The sequence below is a fragment of the Pithys albifrons genome, chromosome 6 (genome assembly GCF_047495875.1).
Source record: "Pithys albifrons albifrons isolate INPA30051 chromosome 6, PitAlb_v1, whole genome shotgun sequence".
NCBI lineage: Eukaryota > Metazoa > Chordata > Aves > Passeriformes > Thamnophilidae > Pithys > Pithys albifrons.
In genome coordinates this window covers 32,334,679-32,351,405 of record NC_092463.1, presented here as the reverse complement: position 1 = coordinate 32,351,405, position 16,727 = coordinate 32,334,679, and the positions used below count along the sequence as shown (strand labels likewise).

General features: G+C 41.8%; 1 protein-coding gene across 2 annotated transcripts in view; it reads right to left on the bottom strand.

Annotated features, from left to right (window-relative positions):
- Window positions 1–11,497, bottom strand: part of SPRED1 (sprouty related EVH1 domain containing 1) — a 62,511-nt gene extending 51,014 nt beyond the window's left edge. Inside the window, exon 1 of one of the 2 annotated variants that reach the window (XM_071558044.1) lies at window positions 10,313–11,497. In XM_071558044.1, coding sequence (XP_071414145.1) covers window positions 10,313–10,344 — 32 coding nt within the window. In that variant the 5' untranslated portion in view covers window positions 10,345–11,497. The other variant, XM_071558045.1, reaches the window with a different exon arrangement.
- Window positions 11,498–16,727: the final 5,230 nt, after the last annotated feature.

The following is a 16,727-nucleotide window of genomic DNA, read 5'->3' as shown; positions in this document are numbered from 1 at the left end:
CTAAACTTAAAGCTTTTACTTCATCCATTGAGCTTCAGCGGCGGTGATCAAGCGCAAGTAGCAGAGATTTGCCAAAAGGTAGAAAAGCCAATCCTGTATTTGCCAGTAGCTGCTCAGGCCTAAAAAAACAGCTAAAATAACATACTTGGTAAACTTATTTCCAGTTATTCCTCAAGTTTAATCCATACATTTTGATTTTGTTCAGAAAAGGAAATATACCTGTAACTGTAGTTCTACTTCAGAAAGATTTGTTTGCAAATATCAAAAAGTTGAATTTTCTGTAGCAAAGAAGTGACTCAACATTGATTTTTGACATTTCTGTAATGTCTTCTTCTTTCACTGCTGAAAGGAAGATGAACTTGTAGCCTGTGGGAAGCATTCTGTCTTCCTACAGCAAAGGAAACACATGTTTTTATTTGGGTTATGTTTTTACTGTTCCAGAGCAGTAAAAAACAGGCTTCTTGCTAGCATTGCTCAAGGGTAAAACCCTGGTATTAAGACCTGTAAGGGTGCTCAGTGGATCAGTAAAAACATCTCAAAGAAACACTAACTAGTGCCTTATTTTTGAAACTTCTCAGGATAAGCTGTATGAGAACACTAATACAGAGAAATACTCAGAAAAAAGGCTTCCTAAAAATTCTAAAACCAAAACAAAACCTAAAAGGATAGGTCTGTAAAAGCCAACACATTTCAAAACATGGAAAACACATGCCATTTTCAGCAGTAACAAAATAATTGAACAAATGAAAAAAAAAAACAAAAAACCCACAAAAACAAAATCAACAAATAACTAAGTAATTAATGTAAACCTCACCTAAAAGGTGAAGCAGAGAAGGAGAGAGAGGGAGAACCTGAAAAAGCTTCTCTAATTAGCTAACTAAGGTTATCAGTTCTCCTCTAGTTAATCACAATTTACTCCAGAATAAGGAGAATAAAAGGCCCCCACAGGAGATTACACTATTCTAAACTACAGCACTCTAAATTCATTCTTGTTCTGGAATAGCTTATTTGAATAGATTTGTTCTTCATCCACAGTTCAACTAATAAATGCAGAAGAGCCCATGTTTTTGACCTTGCTTCAGGGGAATGAATGTGGACATATTCTCCTTTTGCAGAATTTGCAGGTGGCCATAACTGAGAAATGAAAGCTGGTGAATTCATGCACCGTCAGCCTAGGGAATTCAACGAAAAACAAAATCGAGTTTGTATCAGTGACAAATACACAACGTGCTTGCCCAAACATCTCCTTTACACTGTGCAGAACACCCTAAGTATATGATGAAAGGTACTTAAAAAGCATGTGACAAGGCAAAGCTACTTCAACTTCTGAAACTATTACCAAAAAGTCATATTCACCCCTCAGACAACCTGGAAACAGAGTGCAAAAGGATAAAAAGATTCCCTCAGCCTGCCTGCAGCCAAGAGGCTGAGGTGGAGGTATGGTCACAGACTCAATTTTCAGTGCCCAGGCAGATGCTTAACTGATTTCTGCAAACCCTCCATTACCTAGTGCGGGGTTGTTAACATGCACGATTCTTCTCCATCACCATAGTAACAAAGCATGTACATTTTAAGGTGCATATGGGGGCTTTTCTAGAGGATGTGTCAAGTTGAATACAGCTAGGACAATATAAGATATTTTAAGCTAGCCTCGTTCAGTACAAATACAGAAAAGCATGAAAGTACTGTGGTAGAGATCATCACAAGACTGCTCAAGCAGTTGTTACACTTTCATTAAAAAGTTTTCTGGAGGCTGGAAGAAGTAGGAGATGAAATAAGATTCTGTCAAGACATTCCTGGGCCTTAATGCATTAAAACAGCTGGGTAAAACAGCCTGATTTTACACACACTTAACTTCTTCGGGGACCACAGAGCACAATATAATAAAAGATCTTGTGAAGAACAGTTTACCTACAAGTCACCCTGTCAGCCCTTCTCCCCTCAAAAAAAAAAAAAAAGATTTACTGATGAAGAAATGACAAGCAAGTGGTATTTAAACCTCAATAAAAGCTGCAAGTACTTTGCACTTACATGCCTGAAGTATGGCACTATTCCTGTAGGATACAAATGACACCACAGAAACCCTTACATTTAGGTGCCGCCATAGCAAATAAGGTCACACATGTCAACAGCCAACCTCTAACAAACTTGTGAGAGCATTGCTTTACCTTTCAGTAGTAGCAATTACAGAATTTTAACACTTATTAAGATGCAATCTTCAATTACATAGGACCCAGTGTGCACAACCAGAATGTGCAGTCCTCCTCTCTGGCACAGGAGTGGCAAAGGAGGCAAGAGCCTGAAAAAAAGAAAATGGGGATTTCCTAGTGTTGAAGGTTCGAGAGCAGAACCCAGACCATCTGATTACATTACTGGATCTGCCTTTTTATCAAAATCATCAAAATTGATACCCCCTGGCCACATGGACTCTGTCTGCACAAATGATCTCAACTCTCATGCCTGAAAATTCTCAAGCATTCCATTTTACAACTCTGCATTCCCTTGGCATACTCATTATGCTCCCTTGGTACCAGCAATCGATTTCTTCTACATTTTTTTTCCTTAAAAATCATGCAAAATTAGAAACAGCAACTCTAAATTTTATTGAATCATCAGTAGCAGACATCAACAGCACGGATCAGTATCACTTGAACCACAAGTGGAACTTGTAATGAGATACATAATTGCCCCGTTCAGAGGCCACAAACGTGTCTATCCTAAGTCTGTTCTCCTAGGAAACTTCCAGATTATTCTTGCTCCTAAAGTGGGCAAAGACCAGTGATTATCAACAACTAGTGCTTAGAAACATACAGCTTTGGTATATAAAGTCATCTATTTACACAGATTAAAAAGAGGTCAAGATTCCCCAATTTAAATGTATAGGCCTCAACCCTGAATCCTGAATTAGCTTCTTTACACCTTTTAAACATTGTGTTCCTATTCAAGATTCAATACCTATCGACCTCAATCAGACTCTTCATATTAAGGTGTGCTGTACTGGGATCCAGAGTAAGCCCACCACGCACAGAAAGAAATAGCCAGGGCTCAGAATGTTTTATCATATCTGAGAGGCTGAAAGGTTTTTAGGAAGCTACATAAAAACTCCTCAATCAGAGCAGGTTCTGTACTTTCACCTTTCACTACTCTTACTTAACTCTTTCAAAAGGTTACAGAGAGAAATAACTTCTGCACTCAAGGTTTATACCACTCCACCAAACGAGTTCTGCACAATTCTGAAAGAAAGAAATGTCTGGCAGGAATCCTCACTGACAGCTATATCTTACCAGCTCAGGGTTATTTAGAGAAGACAGACTCAGAAATAATTTTTAATAAACCTGACACTAGTTTTCAGTAATGACTTGTTTCATTAATGACATTCTTGATGCTTCTTGTTGGTATGATTGTTTGTTCACAGCATTTGACTTCACTTGAAACTGAAATAAAGCAGTTTTAATTTTGCTTTGACAAACCTCAGTTTAGTATTGCAACTAGTGAGCAGGAGTCAAAGAAAAAGGGGAATTGCTAACAGTTGCCAGATCATCTTGAGGAAAATCTATTTATTTGGTACTGCTTTTCTGGAGTTTCATAAAGAAAAAAAAAAACAACTCTTCCATAGATTTTAATGACACCTGCTCTCACAAACCATTCATGCCAAACATCTGGGTCACAGAATTTCTGCTGGCGTTCTGAATAGAAGTGTGTTAAATTCACTGTAACAGAATTAGACTTCCTCACTTAATTAAAATATCACAAACATCAGTAGTCAAGACACAAAAATGAATACATCGGCGGGGAGGGGAGAAATAAAACCAGATTCTTTGCCACCTCATTTTTAGGATGGTTCAGATGTTTCAATGGTACACATTTGGGGAATTCTTGCATAGTGCACACATGTAAAATATTTCCTTCTGAATGGGGGCTTGGTATAAGGCAGCAATGCAGAATGGAACACAGTAACTGAGGAAGTTCCTGTGGCCTATTTTCCCTACTTTAATTGAATTATTTACTGTCACATGACAATGAGTTCTTAGGGAAAAAAATGCTTGCGAGTTATCTCCTTGCATAGATAGATGGATTTATCGTCACTAAATTGGGACATTATTACTATCATCATCATCATCATCACCATCATCATCATCTATTTTCCCACCTTATTTGGAGCATTGGGAGTTAGGGCCTGCAACTGTGCAGCAAGTTAGTTGTTATTTAATCAGAACCACATTTATCAACAAATTTTAATACTCAGAGCACTTAAATGCACATTTTTTTTCTCCATTAGCATATCTAAATACTTGTATGTTGCTTATTTTTTAAAATTCTTTTTCCTGTCATATGTAGGAGAAAATTAAAATAAAGCAATAAGTATAAATAAATTAATATATCTTTTTTAGCAAACTGGCATCAAAAATATCAATACAAACATTACATAAAAGATAAGCTTGAAAACACACGCACTTAAAATGTCAGCTGCCTTTGTACAAGTAAGTGCTGTTCAATACCACCCTGGTCTTACAGATTGACTCCCATTACAATTTTCAGGTACAAAAAGTACCGTGCTTACCCTAGTACAACATACCATAAAATATGTTACCATATACATGTTATCACCTCATGAATGAGAAAACCCATAGGGACTACTGACAGCTGACAGATTGTATTAGAGCATAGTCTAACATTGGCAAAAAATTAAATCTTCTCTTACAGAGTACAAAAAAAGTAAGTGCAACAAAAGTACATACTGCTATTGTCTTAAGTCTAGAAATATATGTCAATACAGAAGAGCATCCAGTCATCTTCCTTCCCTCAAAAACCAAGCATTGCTGAGGAATATTTCTGCTGACTACAAGGGCTGGTTAGGAGACGTACTTAACAATGTATCAGAAAGTAAAAAAATGTTGTAAGTATGTTTACATCTTATTGAATTTTGATTTGGAATATTTGTACCACATTAGTTACCAGTAAGTAAATAAATATTTAACAATGGGAAGTGCTTTCAGAAAGTGACATGAATATTTTCAAGGGGAAGAAGAAGGAACAAGTCCTGCATTTCTGAGGACCATTTAATTTTTGTTTACAATCAGTTCCAGCCATTCAGTCACTGTGCAAACTGTGCTAGCTAAAATTTACTTGCTTAAATGTTTTTGCACACTAAACCAGAAAGGAAAATGACAAAGATTTTTCCTTTTTAAAGCAGCCATGAAGAAGCTGGGATCCTGAACATAGCAGACGTCTTTCAAATTCCTTTAAGGAAATTGAAACATGTTCCAATTCAGAAAGAAGAGTAAGAGGAAGAAGGCAGACATTTAAACATTTGAACAACAGCATTTAAGACAACATACACTGTATGCCCTATCATAGTTACTTGTTTTGATGTAGGAGAGTGAAAACTAGAAAAAAGACAAAAATATTTCCTTTGTCTTCTTTTTAAACTTGTATCAATACCCTGCAAAGTACTTTTCTTTCTGGTGTTTGTCACTAATCCCATCAAGTCGTACAAGTACAAGTACAACACATATAAGTTCTCCAGATACAGACAAAAATGGATAAATAACAAACAAAATGAGTGAACGAGTGTTTAGCATAAAAACTACCAGATTGCCCTCAGCTTTAATCCTGAGACTTCCACCCTGTCAAAATATATTTCCTGTCAAGAAACGCCTCTGCTCTTAAAAGACACACTGATATCCTCACTGTCACTTTACACTTCAGGAGTATTAAATTTTAAATGAAAAACCAAGGGAAACGTTCTTTAATTCAAATAATATTGCTGGCTCCAGTTATGCTGAAACAGAGAAAGCTTTTTTTCTGCAATATCACAGCAATCAAGGATTGTTGCTATGGTGAACCTTTCAAAAACAACAACAACAAAACCACACCAAACTGACTCTCAGATTATATAACATGCAAATTCAGTTTCACCTTCAAAATAGTGCCAGGTAACATAAACAGACAGCAAGAAGCAGTTCATAGGACTGTAAAAAGCTTCCCAAGACCCTATAAGGAACAATTCTCTCCAAAGAAAATGTATCAGAATTGTAATGATTTAACATAGTCAATTGGGTTAGAAGACATTTTCCTTAAAAAACCCCAAACTTATTACAAATTCCTCTCATTAAGGGATGAAGAATTTCAAAGTCTAAATATACCCCCAACAGCAGAAAGAATACTAGCCTGATGAAAAGTGTTAAAATCCTCCCAGAACTAATAAACCCAAAGTAATTAGCATTACTTTCTGCGATACAATTTCATATTCATCTTTCAGTGTCTGAGCCTGTAATACAAATTCAACCCAATTCTGAATCACAAATGAAGTACAAACAGTATTTTGATAGATATCGAAGGAAGATATGAACAAGTACCTTATTAAAAAATTTAGTTCAGCTTTACTTTTCAAATCAACACTTGAGGATGTTTATAACATCATAATCTAGAGGCTGTAAAGCACACAGCATTACTCTGCATTCCTTTAATTTATAATCTCTTTAATTGAATTATCTTGTAAAATAAATATAAGATTACCTATATTTTTGTGATAAACAATTAGCATATGACAGTTCAAATCTGTAAAAACACAGTATGAAGCAGCACCTCAGAATATAATTCAAGAGCAGTAGCATTCCCTGAAAAAGAAAGTGGCCACCTGCAATACTGAGGAAGGTAAATAAGCCAGGAAAGCAGCGCTCCTACTTTTCCATAGTAGCAACTCAGACTCCATCTTTCATCAGCTTTTCAACTCAGCCTGTCATCGTTCATCCCTACTGAATGGGGACTACACAACATTACAATTAATCTGTTTTACCTAACACCAAAATTCAGTAGCATTTCTATTCAGAAATAAAATCTGCTACCAAACCGGGAATTTGGTTCAGTGTTCACTGACCTCCCTGCTTTGACATTATTATGTTAAATTGCATAAACAGCAAATCGACCCATGAGTCCACAAATTTATAAATTCCTTCATTTAAAAACTGATAGTATTTGTGAACACACTGTGTTGATGCTGACCATCCCAACTGCAAAACACCACTGAGGGGGAAGAAGAATAAAATTATCTGAAGGTATAGAAATACTTTCATGTAACTAATATTTACATGATAAATACAATAACATCATTACAAAAAGAATTTAAAAATCACCAATGAAGATTCATCTGCAGCAATCAGAATTTTACAAGGCTGCCTTCCATATGTTCATGATCGAGAAGAAACCTAGTTATCGTTAATGAAGCTTTTTAATTAATCTTTCCCATCACACTGAGAATTTAACATCATTAACAGAGTTCAAATTCTAGACACCACAAATATTTATATCTTACTCCATAAAATGAAATTTTACAAACAAATAATGATGCTCAATTACTAGAATATTCATGGTAGCCACAGTGACACAAAATGCATTGCAAAGGACCCGCATTCACTCTTATGTGACAGAAGATCTGTTAATGAGCTCAAGGCCATTGATATCATCAATGATACTGATAAAACTAAACACAATGAATTTTTAATATATGATGAATTTTAATTTGTAGATCAGTCCTATTTTCATAAATGGTTTATCTGGAGTTTCAACTGTATTTCCCAACCATTTAAAGTGACATGCTTGTGCTGTGTGCAAAAGCAACCCAGAGAGAAACGATGACTCTGGCCTCTCCAAAAATGCTGTCAAATAAAGCAAAGCAACTAAGAAACATTTTTCTTATTTTTTTTCTGATGTTCCAATCACCAAAGTAAAAAAGACTAAAAATCTACTCTTTGAGGAAAAGCACAGTTTATAGTGCTTTATAAGGGTATACACATTTAGTTCTACAACAGAATAAACTCAAACCAACTACTGTATGTAAGCTGTCCTTTCTCATATTAAGTAAAGGTTAGTGATATTCCAGGTACTCTCTTAGGTTGCAGTAACAGCAACCCTCCTCCATTTACTTCATGAACGTATAATTGAGAATCACCTCAGTGTAATTTGTTAGGATAATGAAACAGGTACTCATGAACATCACCATTTTAACAGTGGCAACCACAAAACAGTTACATCAAACAAATACATTGCCTGTTTCAGGGATTCCTCATCAGTAAACTTCATACAATTTTATTTTCTTTTGAATTTTCAATATATTTAAAATCGAAGTTAATACAGTGCTCTCTCAACAATTTATGCGATATTAAAAACATTTCTGATATTCTGATATTTCAGAGGTCTCTTTAGCCATGGCATAAGTTAAGGAGAAATGATGATTGCTAATCTGCCATAAAATTCTCAAAGTAAAAAGACAAAAATGAACCGCAGTGCTGATTGATATCAATTTATTTGTCTTCACTGTCACCTGTATTTGACAATGGGCAACATTTTCAAATGCCTCATCAGGCACGACCGACTTCCTTCTGCATCACGTTGATATCTTGCATTTATGTAAGGCAGTATTGTTCAATAAAATGTAAATTATTCCAAATGGATTAACACACTGTCTTGAAAGCACATTCATAATAATGCATTTGATTTTCAGTATTTCATTTTTGAGTCAATATTTCTGGAGGGGAAGATATTTCAGCATTTTCTGAATAAAAGTCTTCCTTGCTTAGATGGTACAGCAAGAAGGTACTTCTGAATTAATGGTCCTTTACAGGAAAAGGATAAATATAAACCATAAAAATAAGCCTTCTCGGCCCGTCCCCCATTGCCCCCGTTACAGTGACTTCCCATGCTCGCAGCCACAAGCCCTCTTTTTTATTGCCCTCTCCGATAAACCTGCCGGCCTGGCTGCCTCTCCCTTCCCATGCAGGTCTGATCTGCGAGGCTGCTGAATGCAGACACTGTACTGCACTGTGAATGGACAGCCAGGTATTTTATGAATGGAGCGGATCACGTGCTCCCAGCACCTCCCCGAGCTGATATTTCCCACATAACTGTGTCAACAAGCAGCGAACAGCACATATTTAATACAGGAGGTCCTGGAGACCTTCAGCCGCCGGCCTCGGGCCGCAGGCCGGCCCTCGGCGCGGGAGCGGCCGCTCTGGGCGCTCCGCAGGGCAGGTTCCGCCGCAGGTCAGCGGTAGTGACAGCAATTCTTTTTTTGTAATTTTTTTTTATGAATGGAGATTGTGGTATGCAAATGAGAGCGATTCACAAAAAAAAAAGAAACATGGCGGCCGCGGCTCTCGGCCCCGCGGGCGCCGCGGCGCTGCCCCCGGTCCGGCTCCCCCCGGCCCGCTCAGCGCCGCGGGCGGCAGCGCCCCGACCCCCCCGGCCCGGCCCGGCCCGCTGGGCCCCGCTCCCCGCGGGGCTCGGCCAGCGCTGCTACCCCGGGGCCCGAACGCCGCAACGGGGGAGCGCACGGGAAGGTGTGCAGGCTTTGCTCGGAGGAAGGCAGTGAAATGGGAAATCCGCCTTTCCTGCCGGAGGAGCTCCGTCCGCACCGTGCCTGTCAGCCCCGCTGCTCCCCGGCCCCTCGCCGCTGCCTGCAGCCACAGCGGGCGCAGCGCTCCCTCCCCACCGCCATGGCCGCGGCCGTCACCGCATCATTCATAAAATCAGCTCGAGCAAACACCGACATCGCAAATCCTAATGCTACGAGTCGGAGACCGCAGTCATCAACCTTAAACTTCCCGATCATAGCAAAAGTTTCAAAATACCTTATATTTCCTTTTCAATGCCATAAAGAACTCGGATGCTTTCTGACAAATACTAATCGCTTCCGACCCAAAATGTATTTCAAAGACAGATTAAATTCAGGGGCATACGGCCGCATACACAGCGTCTCCTGAATCTCCTCCAAACCATTCAAAGTAAAAATATTAAAAGATCTCTGAACTGTCCCTTTCCTCTCTGTGGTGGAAAAAAAGTCCCAAATGCTAGTTAAAAGGGAAAAAAAAGGCTTTAGGGCAGGTTTAAGCTGTATTTACACTGACTGACTCATCCAATTAAAATTCAGGAGCAGTTTCCTGCAGGATGAAGCTCCCACACACTAGTTTCCATGTGAAATATCTACAAGTTATAGGATATTATCAGAGGTGGTACGTGCCGATACCTCTTCTCTCGGCATTCCAAACCCATCCTCCCGCTTCAAGACACCATCGTTATCTGCACGGTTTTCCGTCGGGCTTTAAACTAGACCAAGCTTTTCTGGCCGTCGGCTGGCAGCCCTTCCAAACTAAGCTCCTTCACAAAGAGGGAGCTTCTGGGCTTCCATGTACGCGAGCAGAAATGCGCAGTCCGCGCAGGGGGAGGTCAGGACACGTACGTGCGCGGGCAGAGGCCTCGCGGAGCCCCATCCCAAGTCCCGCGGCGGAGGGGACGTGGGGGCACCGCCACTTACTCGTTGTTAGAAGCCGCCGTCTCTTCGCTCATTTTCCCCTCACCACGATCCGACAGGCACACGGAGCAGCACCGACGCAGCCAGGGCGCAGCCAGAACTCACCAGAAACTTCACCATTGTTACCCCCACGGTCTGCCGCCCCCGGCCAGGGCACGGGCCGTGCGGTGAATTGAGGGAAAGGAGGGTATAAAAGGGGAAAGAGAACGGTCTTTATCCTGGAAACACGAACTCCTGTTGTCCGGCGGTACAGCGTATTTCCCCTGTCTTTGGAGATGATGATGATGGTGGTGGTGGTCGTGGTGAAGCTAGTGGTGCAAACAGCAGCAACAACCACGGATCTTCTGCTCTTGAGCTGCTCCCAGTTAAAGGGGGACAGAGTTGTAGAGACAAGGGAGGGCTCCCTGCCGCAAAAAGCTGCACCGCACCGTCCTGCCGCTGCAGCTCATCTCCCGCTGCAGCCGACTTCGCTGCTGCCCTCCTCCTGCTGCCGCTCGGCCGCCTCCCTCCCTGCCCGCCCGCCTCCCGCGCACAGCCGGGGCAGGCGGCGACAGAAATTCCTCCAGACACCGGAGCCGCCACAGGCCGGGGCAGGCGGGGAGGGAAGGGGGGGGAAGGGAAAAGGGGGGGCAGAGAGGCTCGGCGGGGCTCTCCCACCCCCTCTAAAGCAACGCCGAGCACTGCGGAGGGAAGACGCGCCGGCCCCAAGGAGAAGGCTGGTGACGGGGGGAGGGAGGCGTTTTAAACCAGCCTGGGGGTGGGAAGGGGGGGACGGCGGAGAGCGAGGATGCGTCACGGCTGTTTGTGTGAGGAGAGGCGCGGGCAGGGAGGGGGAGCGCGACTGCCGGGGCGAGAGGAGCCCCTGGCTGCAGGACGAGGGGGAGCGGAGGGAGAAAGCCCGCGGGGAAGTTCAGCGAGGCGCTTCCTCCCCGGCAGCAACTCCATTAGTGGCCGCTGCTGCTGCCGCCGCCTCGGCTCCTCGCGGCCGCCCCCGCCACCTCCTCACAGGAAAACTGGGCGGAAGCGTTGAATTCAGGCTCCTTCCGCCGCCACAGCTTGATCCAAAATAACTACGGGAGAAAGGGAGGCGGGAGCGGAGGGAAGAGCGAGGGGAGCAAAGTAATCCCCTGACCCGCGCCCGCCACCGGACGGGCCCGCGCCGCGCCCTGCCCTTCCCGCGGCGCCCGGTTCTCGAGTTTCCTGAAAGTAGTTCCCTCCCTCTGGCGCTGCCTCGCGCGCCGCCCCAGGAGCGGCCGCCGCACAGGCACGCACGGCGCCGCGGAGGGATACGCGGGTTGCTCCCGCGCCGCGCTCCTTCCTGCTCGCACGGCGCGGGGCCGCCGGTCCGGGGCCCGCCGGTCCGGCTCGGGGCGGGGGCGCAGGGCGAGCGCAGAGCGCGGGGCCGGCCCTGCCCTGCCCTCCTTGGCTCTGCTCCGCGCGGGGCTGCGCAGACCCTCGCACCGCCGCCGGGGTTCGGGAGAGCGTCCCGGAGAGTGGTGGGAGGGAGCGGGCGACAGCGGCGAGGGGCCTGGCCCGTCCGCCTGAAGCAGCGGGGCGTTCGGGGCGGGAGGGGCCGAGCGCTGCGGTCTCCGCCTGCGGTCTAGGTTCCCACTCTTTTCCTACTTTTTTAACACCAAGTGAACGCAGCCGCTAAGTGCGGGTGTCTCTGGGGAGCGCAGGGTTCTGGTGGAGCAAGACCCTCTGCCCAAGAGCTGCCACCGGTGTCCCTCCCGGGTGCCCGCCCTCGGCCCCCGCTGGAACGCGGTGCGGAGCGACGGGACTGGCGAACGAGCAGAGCGGTCACCGTAACCTGGGTCTGCACCGCTTTAGGCGATGCCATGTGAGGCTGTCACTAACGTACCCCTCTGAAGGTGTGAGAAAACTTAGGGCCCTTTTTATATTTATTTCCTCAGTTCTGTAAATTCGCGGTTTTAAGTGGGCACGGGAGGGTGTGTGTAAACCCGAGTTGTTATTTTTCTAAATGCACACTGAAATAGAAGCATTTGTAGTTGATCCAGGTAAAGCAGTGAAATGAAGAAGCAGCAGCAACCAACCCCGAATCCCTTTTCAGGAATTTACGTGGTAAATGTGCTGCTTGATCTGATGAAAAAGTGGAGCAGTGCTGCAAACCCCGAGGACTCAAAAATCATGAGTCAGACCATCAAGTAAATTAGGTTATAATAAAAGATTATTCTGTGGTTTTCTCTGTCGGTTGGATTTTGATTTCTTCCTGCTTAGTCTTTGTATGTATGCTTGCCAACTGATACTTCATTGTAAGAAATTCATGGAGAACGAAAACCAGCAGTGCTACTGTAAGACATCACTTTAACAATGCACGGTTTTTATCCCCATCTTCCTGTATTCTTCCTCAGTTTTTCACAGCTGCTCTTTCAGAGCCTTCTCTGTCAACTGTAATCTCATTTCATTTTTTCGTGTAACTGGGGTTTGTTTTCCCAACGGTGGGGCTGCCATAGGAGTGGCGATGAGCGTTCTCTCTTCCTGTTTAAAAAGGATGGGGCAAGCTCCCCTGGTAATAATATGTCTGATTCCCACACTACTAGCGAACTGTTTCTCCCAAGAAAGGTAGAGGAACATGGGAAATCAGAAGAAGGAGTTTTCACTGTTTAAAGGGAACCTGGAGTGCCTCACATCATTGATGGCCAGACTATAAACTCACAGCATCCATTTGAATGCTCAGAAGAAGGGCAGTATTGCATTTCTGAAGGGTTAAGGAAATTGATTGTTTTCACTAAGCATATACAGTTTCAGTCAGGTTTTTATTTCGCGGGCTGGTTACTTAGAGCATTTTAAAAGTCAATCTATTTTAATCTTACATAGCAGGCAGAGAAAGGCAAGTTTCATTCCTAGATGGTTTATGTTTGTTGCAATATTCGTATGGATTGAAATTCCATGTTTCCATAAAAGGATTCTTCCATAAACATAATGGAACAATTACAGTAAACAGTAAACTGCTATCATGCTTTCTCTGATAAAGATGCTATAAAGATATTTCAAACAGCACACGTCTCAAGCCTGCAACAATAGATCTTGCTTCCTTGTGTGGGAGGCTCTGGGAGGGGGGTAAATTTCCAATTTTGTAATTTTTTTTTTCTAAAAGAATGCACTGCAAGATGGAATAGTTATTAATGGCACAGACTCAATGAGGTCCTAAAACACATTGTAAACACAATTTTACGTAATTTTAAAATTCACATGAATCAAAAGTGTTCTGAAACTCAGCTGTGGGCACAATATAATATTCTACTTAGCAATGAGAATCCTTTTGGAGAACGTCCTGTCTTGTGACTGGCAGATAATGTGACTTCCTGTTAATTTATTTCTGATTTTCTTGTGGCTTCAAAGGTGGAATATTTCATTTTCTGTAAGTTGATGTTTTGATTAAGATAAGTTGATTAATATGATCCTGTACAAGAATGCTCAAGAATTGGTTCAGTTTGTCAGATGGTGGTATAGCTCTATTTATTGCACCTGAAAAGTGAGACATGATGATGACAGAAAAGATCATTAATTTAGGTGTGTTTTTTATTTTAATTCCTTAAATACATTAAATGTAAAAATTACTTTCATCATGGCAATTCAATAAAATTAACTGTTCTGTAATATACCACAGGTAATTTCAAGTAATTTCAGTCTCCTTAAGGTTTTCATGCCTTTATTAAGAATAAAATGTCTACTAAGTTGTCAACTGCAAGTGTGAGACTCATCTTGTGACTTTTATTTGTCTGTGTGGAAGAGGTAAGGGTTGAAGGACCCACCACTTCTTCATCTATGGCAGCTCTTTGACTTCCACAAGCAGTGTCATGGTGTAGTATGCAAATCAGAGGTCTTGTTAGCAGTTTCTCTCCCTTCACCTCAATATCATATAGAGGAGAGAAAATCTGCACCCTGTCTGTGTCTTGATTTTTGAAATACTGTTTGTTTTTTTACCTCTGCCCAGGTTAGAAAGGTTGAAGAACACAATCCTGGAGTACTGGTGTTCTTTTGCTGAGCAGCAATTGGTTTGGGGGCTTTCCAGGGTTGATTTTTTTGAGCTGCATTAAATGATCAGGTGTTTTCAGTGCTAGTGGTTTATTTCAGAAGTATGTGAGCCCTACCTGTGCAAACAAGGCATATGTGTCACTGTTTGGAAACCTCAGATAAATGATTACTTTGTGTCTCAAGCACCACATGTTTTGGGGCCTTATCTTTGTACATTCTGTGCCTCTTTGCTTTCTCTTGTTACAAACCGTAAAATTTAAGTGTCCTGTTTTGAAATCTTGCCTTTCTCTCTATGACCTGGAAAAGTTACCTCTGAAAAGAAAAACTTGTGGTAGTTTTCACTAGGGCTGCTGAAGCGTATTCACTTTTTGGTGTAGGTACAGGGGTGACTCCTTATCTATCTCCTTGTCACTACAAGATATGCCCAGTATGGAATAGAGCAAATATGGTTAAAAATAATGATTGTTTTACATTGCGTTTGCTGTTTTCCTATATCCAATGTTTCTTCAGCTGCACTTTACAAAAACTATTTATATGTCAATGCCATTGCTCTGCTGTAACATTTTGATAGCTGTGGACCTTTTGAAATGAGAAATGATGAGGCAACAGTAACTGCTAAAGAAAAATGAAAGCAATGTATGTTACTAGCAAGCCATACAACATATTACATATACATCTATGTAAGAGGTCTGTATTCAGAATTTCTGTATATTTTTGTAATTTTCACACGTATGCATTCCAAAATCACTGGCTTTTGTCCTTTTGTGACTAAGATTGGACTTGAAAATTCTCAGTTTACCTGTAATAATTATGATAAATCAGCAGTCAGCTCTGTGTTACAGAATACAATTACCTGATGAAGTGGGACTTAGGCAATTCTCATATGCTACAACTGAATGTAGAACCAGTGTACATTTGTCCCAGTCTGCCTATTCACCATTCCTTGAAATGGTTCCATGTGTTTCTGTGAATGTCTCTTCATGAAAGAGGTGGTTGGGAGTGGACCTGGAGTGTAGCAGGACTCTGAGTCTGTGACAGAAAAATTATATATAGATGCATTATGGAGGTTAGGTTGCATAATTCTGATTGGCATGGCATTCACATCTTAAAATCCATAATAGGATCAGTGGAAGTTAAGTAATGCAATCCAGATTAGTCAGTCATTGTGGAATTTTAAGTGACCAGTTCATAGCTCTAACTCCAAAATACGAAAATTTCAAACTCTGCCTCCGCAAGACACAGTGCTGCTTGTCTTTGTATGCAGATGCTACTGATAAGTTTACAAAAAATGGAAGTCAGATAGATGTTCTGCCATTTTAAGGAAAATTATTAGAGGTAATTTGGAAATTTCTTTTGTAGTAGCTTTCATTCACAATCCTACATGAGTTAAACACTTGGTGGTCATTACACACATCTTAATAAGGATTTAGCTAAAACAAGCTGATTAAATCTATGTTAGTATATCAGCAAAATCAGATTTTGTTAAGTTCTGAGCAGGAATCCTATTATTGCATACATGATAAAAATGGTTTTTTCTACTTGATGCTACTGTCTCAAAAATGTATTCCAACAAGATACAAAACAATGTTAGAGTCTAATCTGTATCAATTCCAATGTCATTTGAGATGGATCTAACTCATCAGCATATCAAAGTTTCATAAATTATTCCAGTTACTCATTTGTAATAACCTAGAACTACCAATACTGGATGGAAAAATGCTAGCAATTGCTGCTGTGTTGAAAAAATGGAGACCCAGGTGGAAGGATGTGGGACAAATCTTGTGTGTTTTCAGATGTATGAGCTGTTGTAACTTTGATGTGGCAGATGTGGCTGATGTGCACAGCAATTGCAGTGGTGACCTGTGGTTATTCAGGAAGTTTATTCTGTCCTTTTTGAGTATGCTGACAGGATGTTTTGGGATAAGCATATGTTTGATTTTGGTGATACCTTATAAGCTTTAAGGTATGGCCAGCTAGGGCAGCATTGCCACTGAAAGAAGCAGCCTCACTTGCCTCCTACTCTGTTCCCTTTCCTATGTTGCACCTTAGGTGGCCTAAATATTTGTGTGTTGAGCCATGAACTGCACTGGAAAATTAATCCAAATTAAAACTAGTAGGGGGAAAAACCCTCTGATTCATCTTTTCATATATCTAGATAACCATGCAACCCCCACTTGCCCAAGAATGGATAGCGTGGAGAGAGGAGGAAGCAGATAATGGCAGTGCAAAACTGCTTTTTATAGAGGCATTTTTGCAAGCCTGTGGTGTGGCTTGGTAGAATGCAACAAAATCTGGGTAAATACAAGGAAGAAAACAGACAATCTAAGTACACTGAAAATGACTGCAATCTCATTTGTTCACAAAGGGTTAAGAAGTAAATATTCTGTGACGAACATGCAAAAATCTTAATTAGAATTTT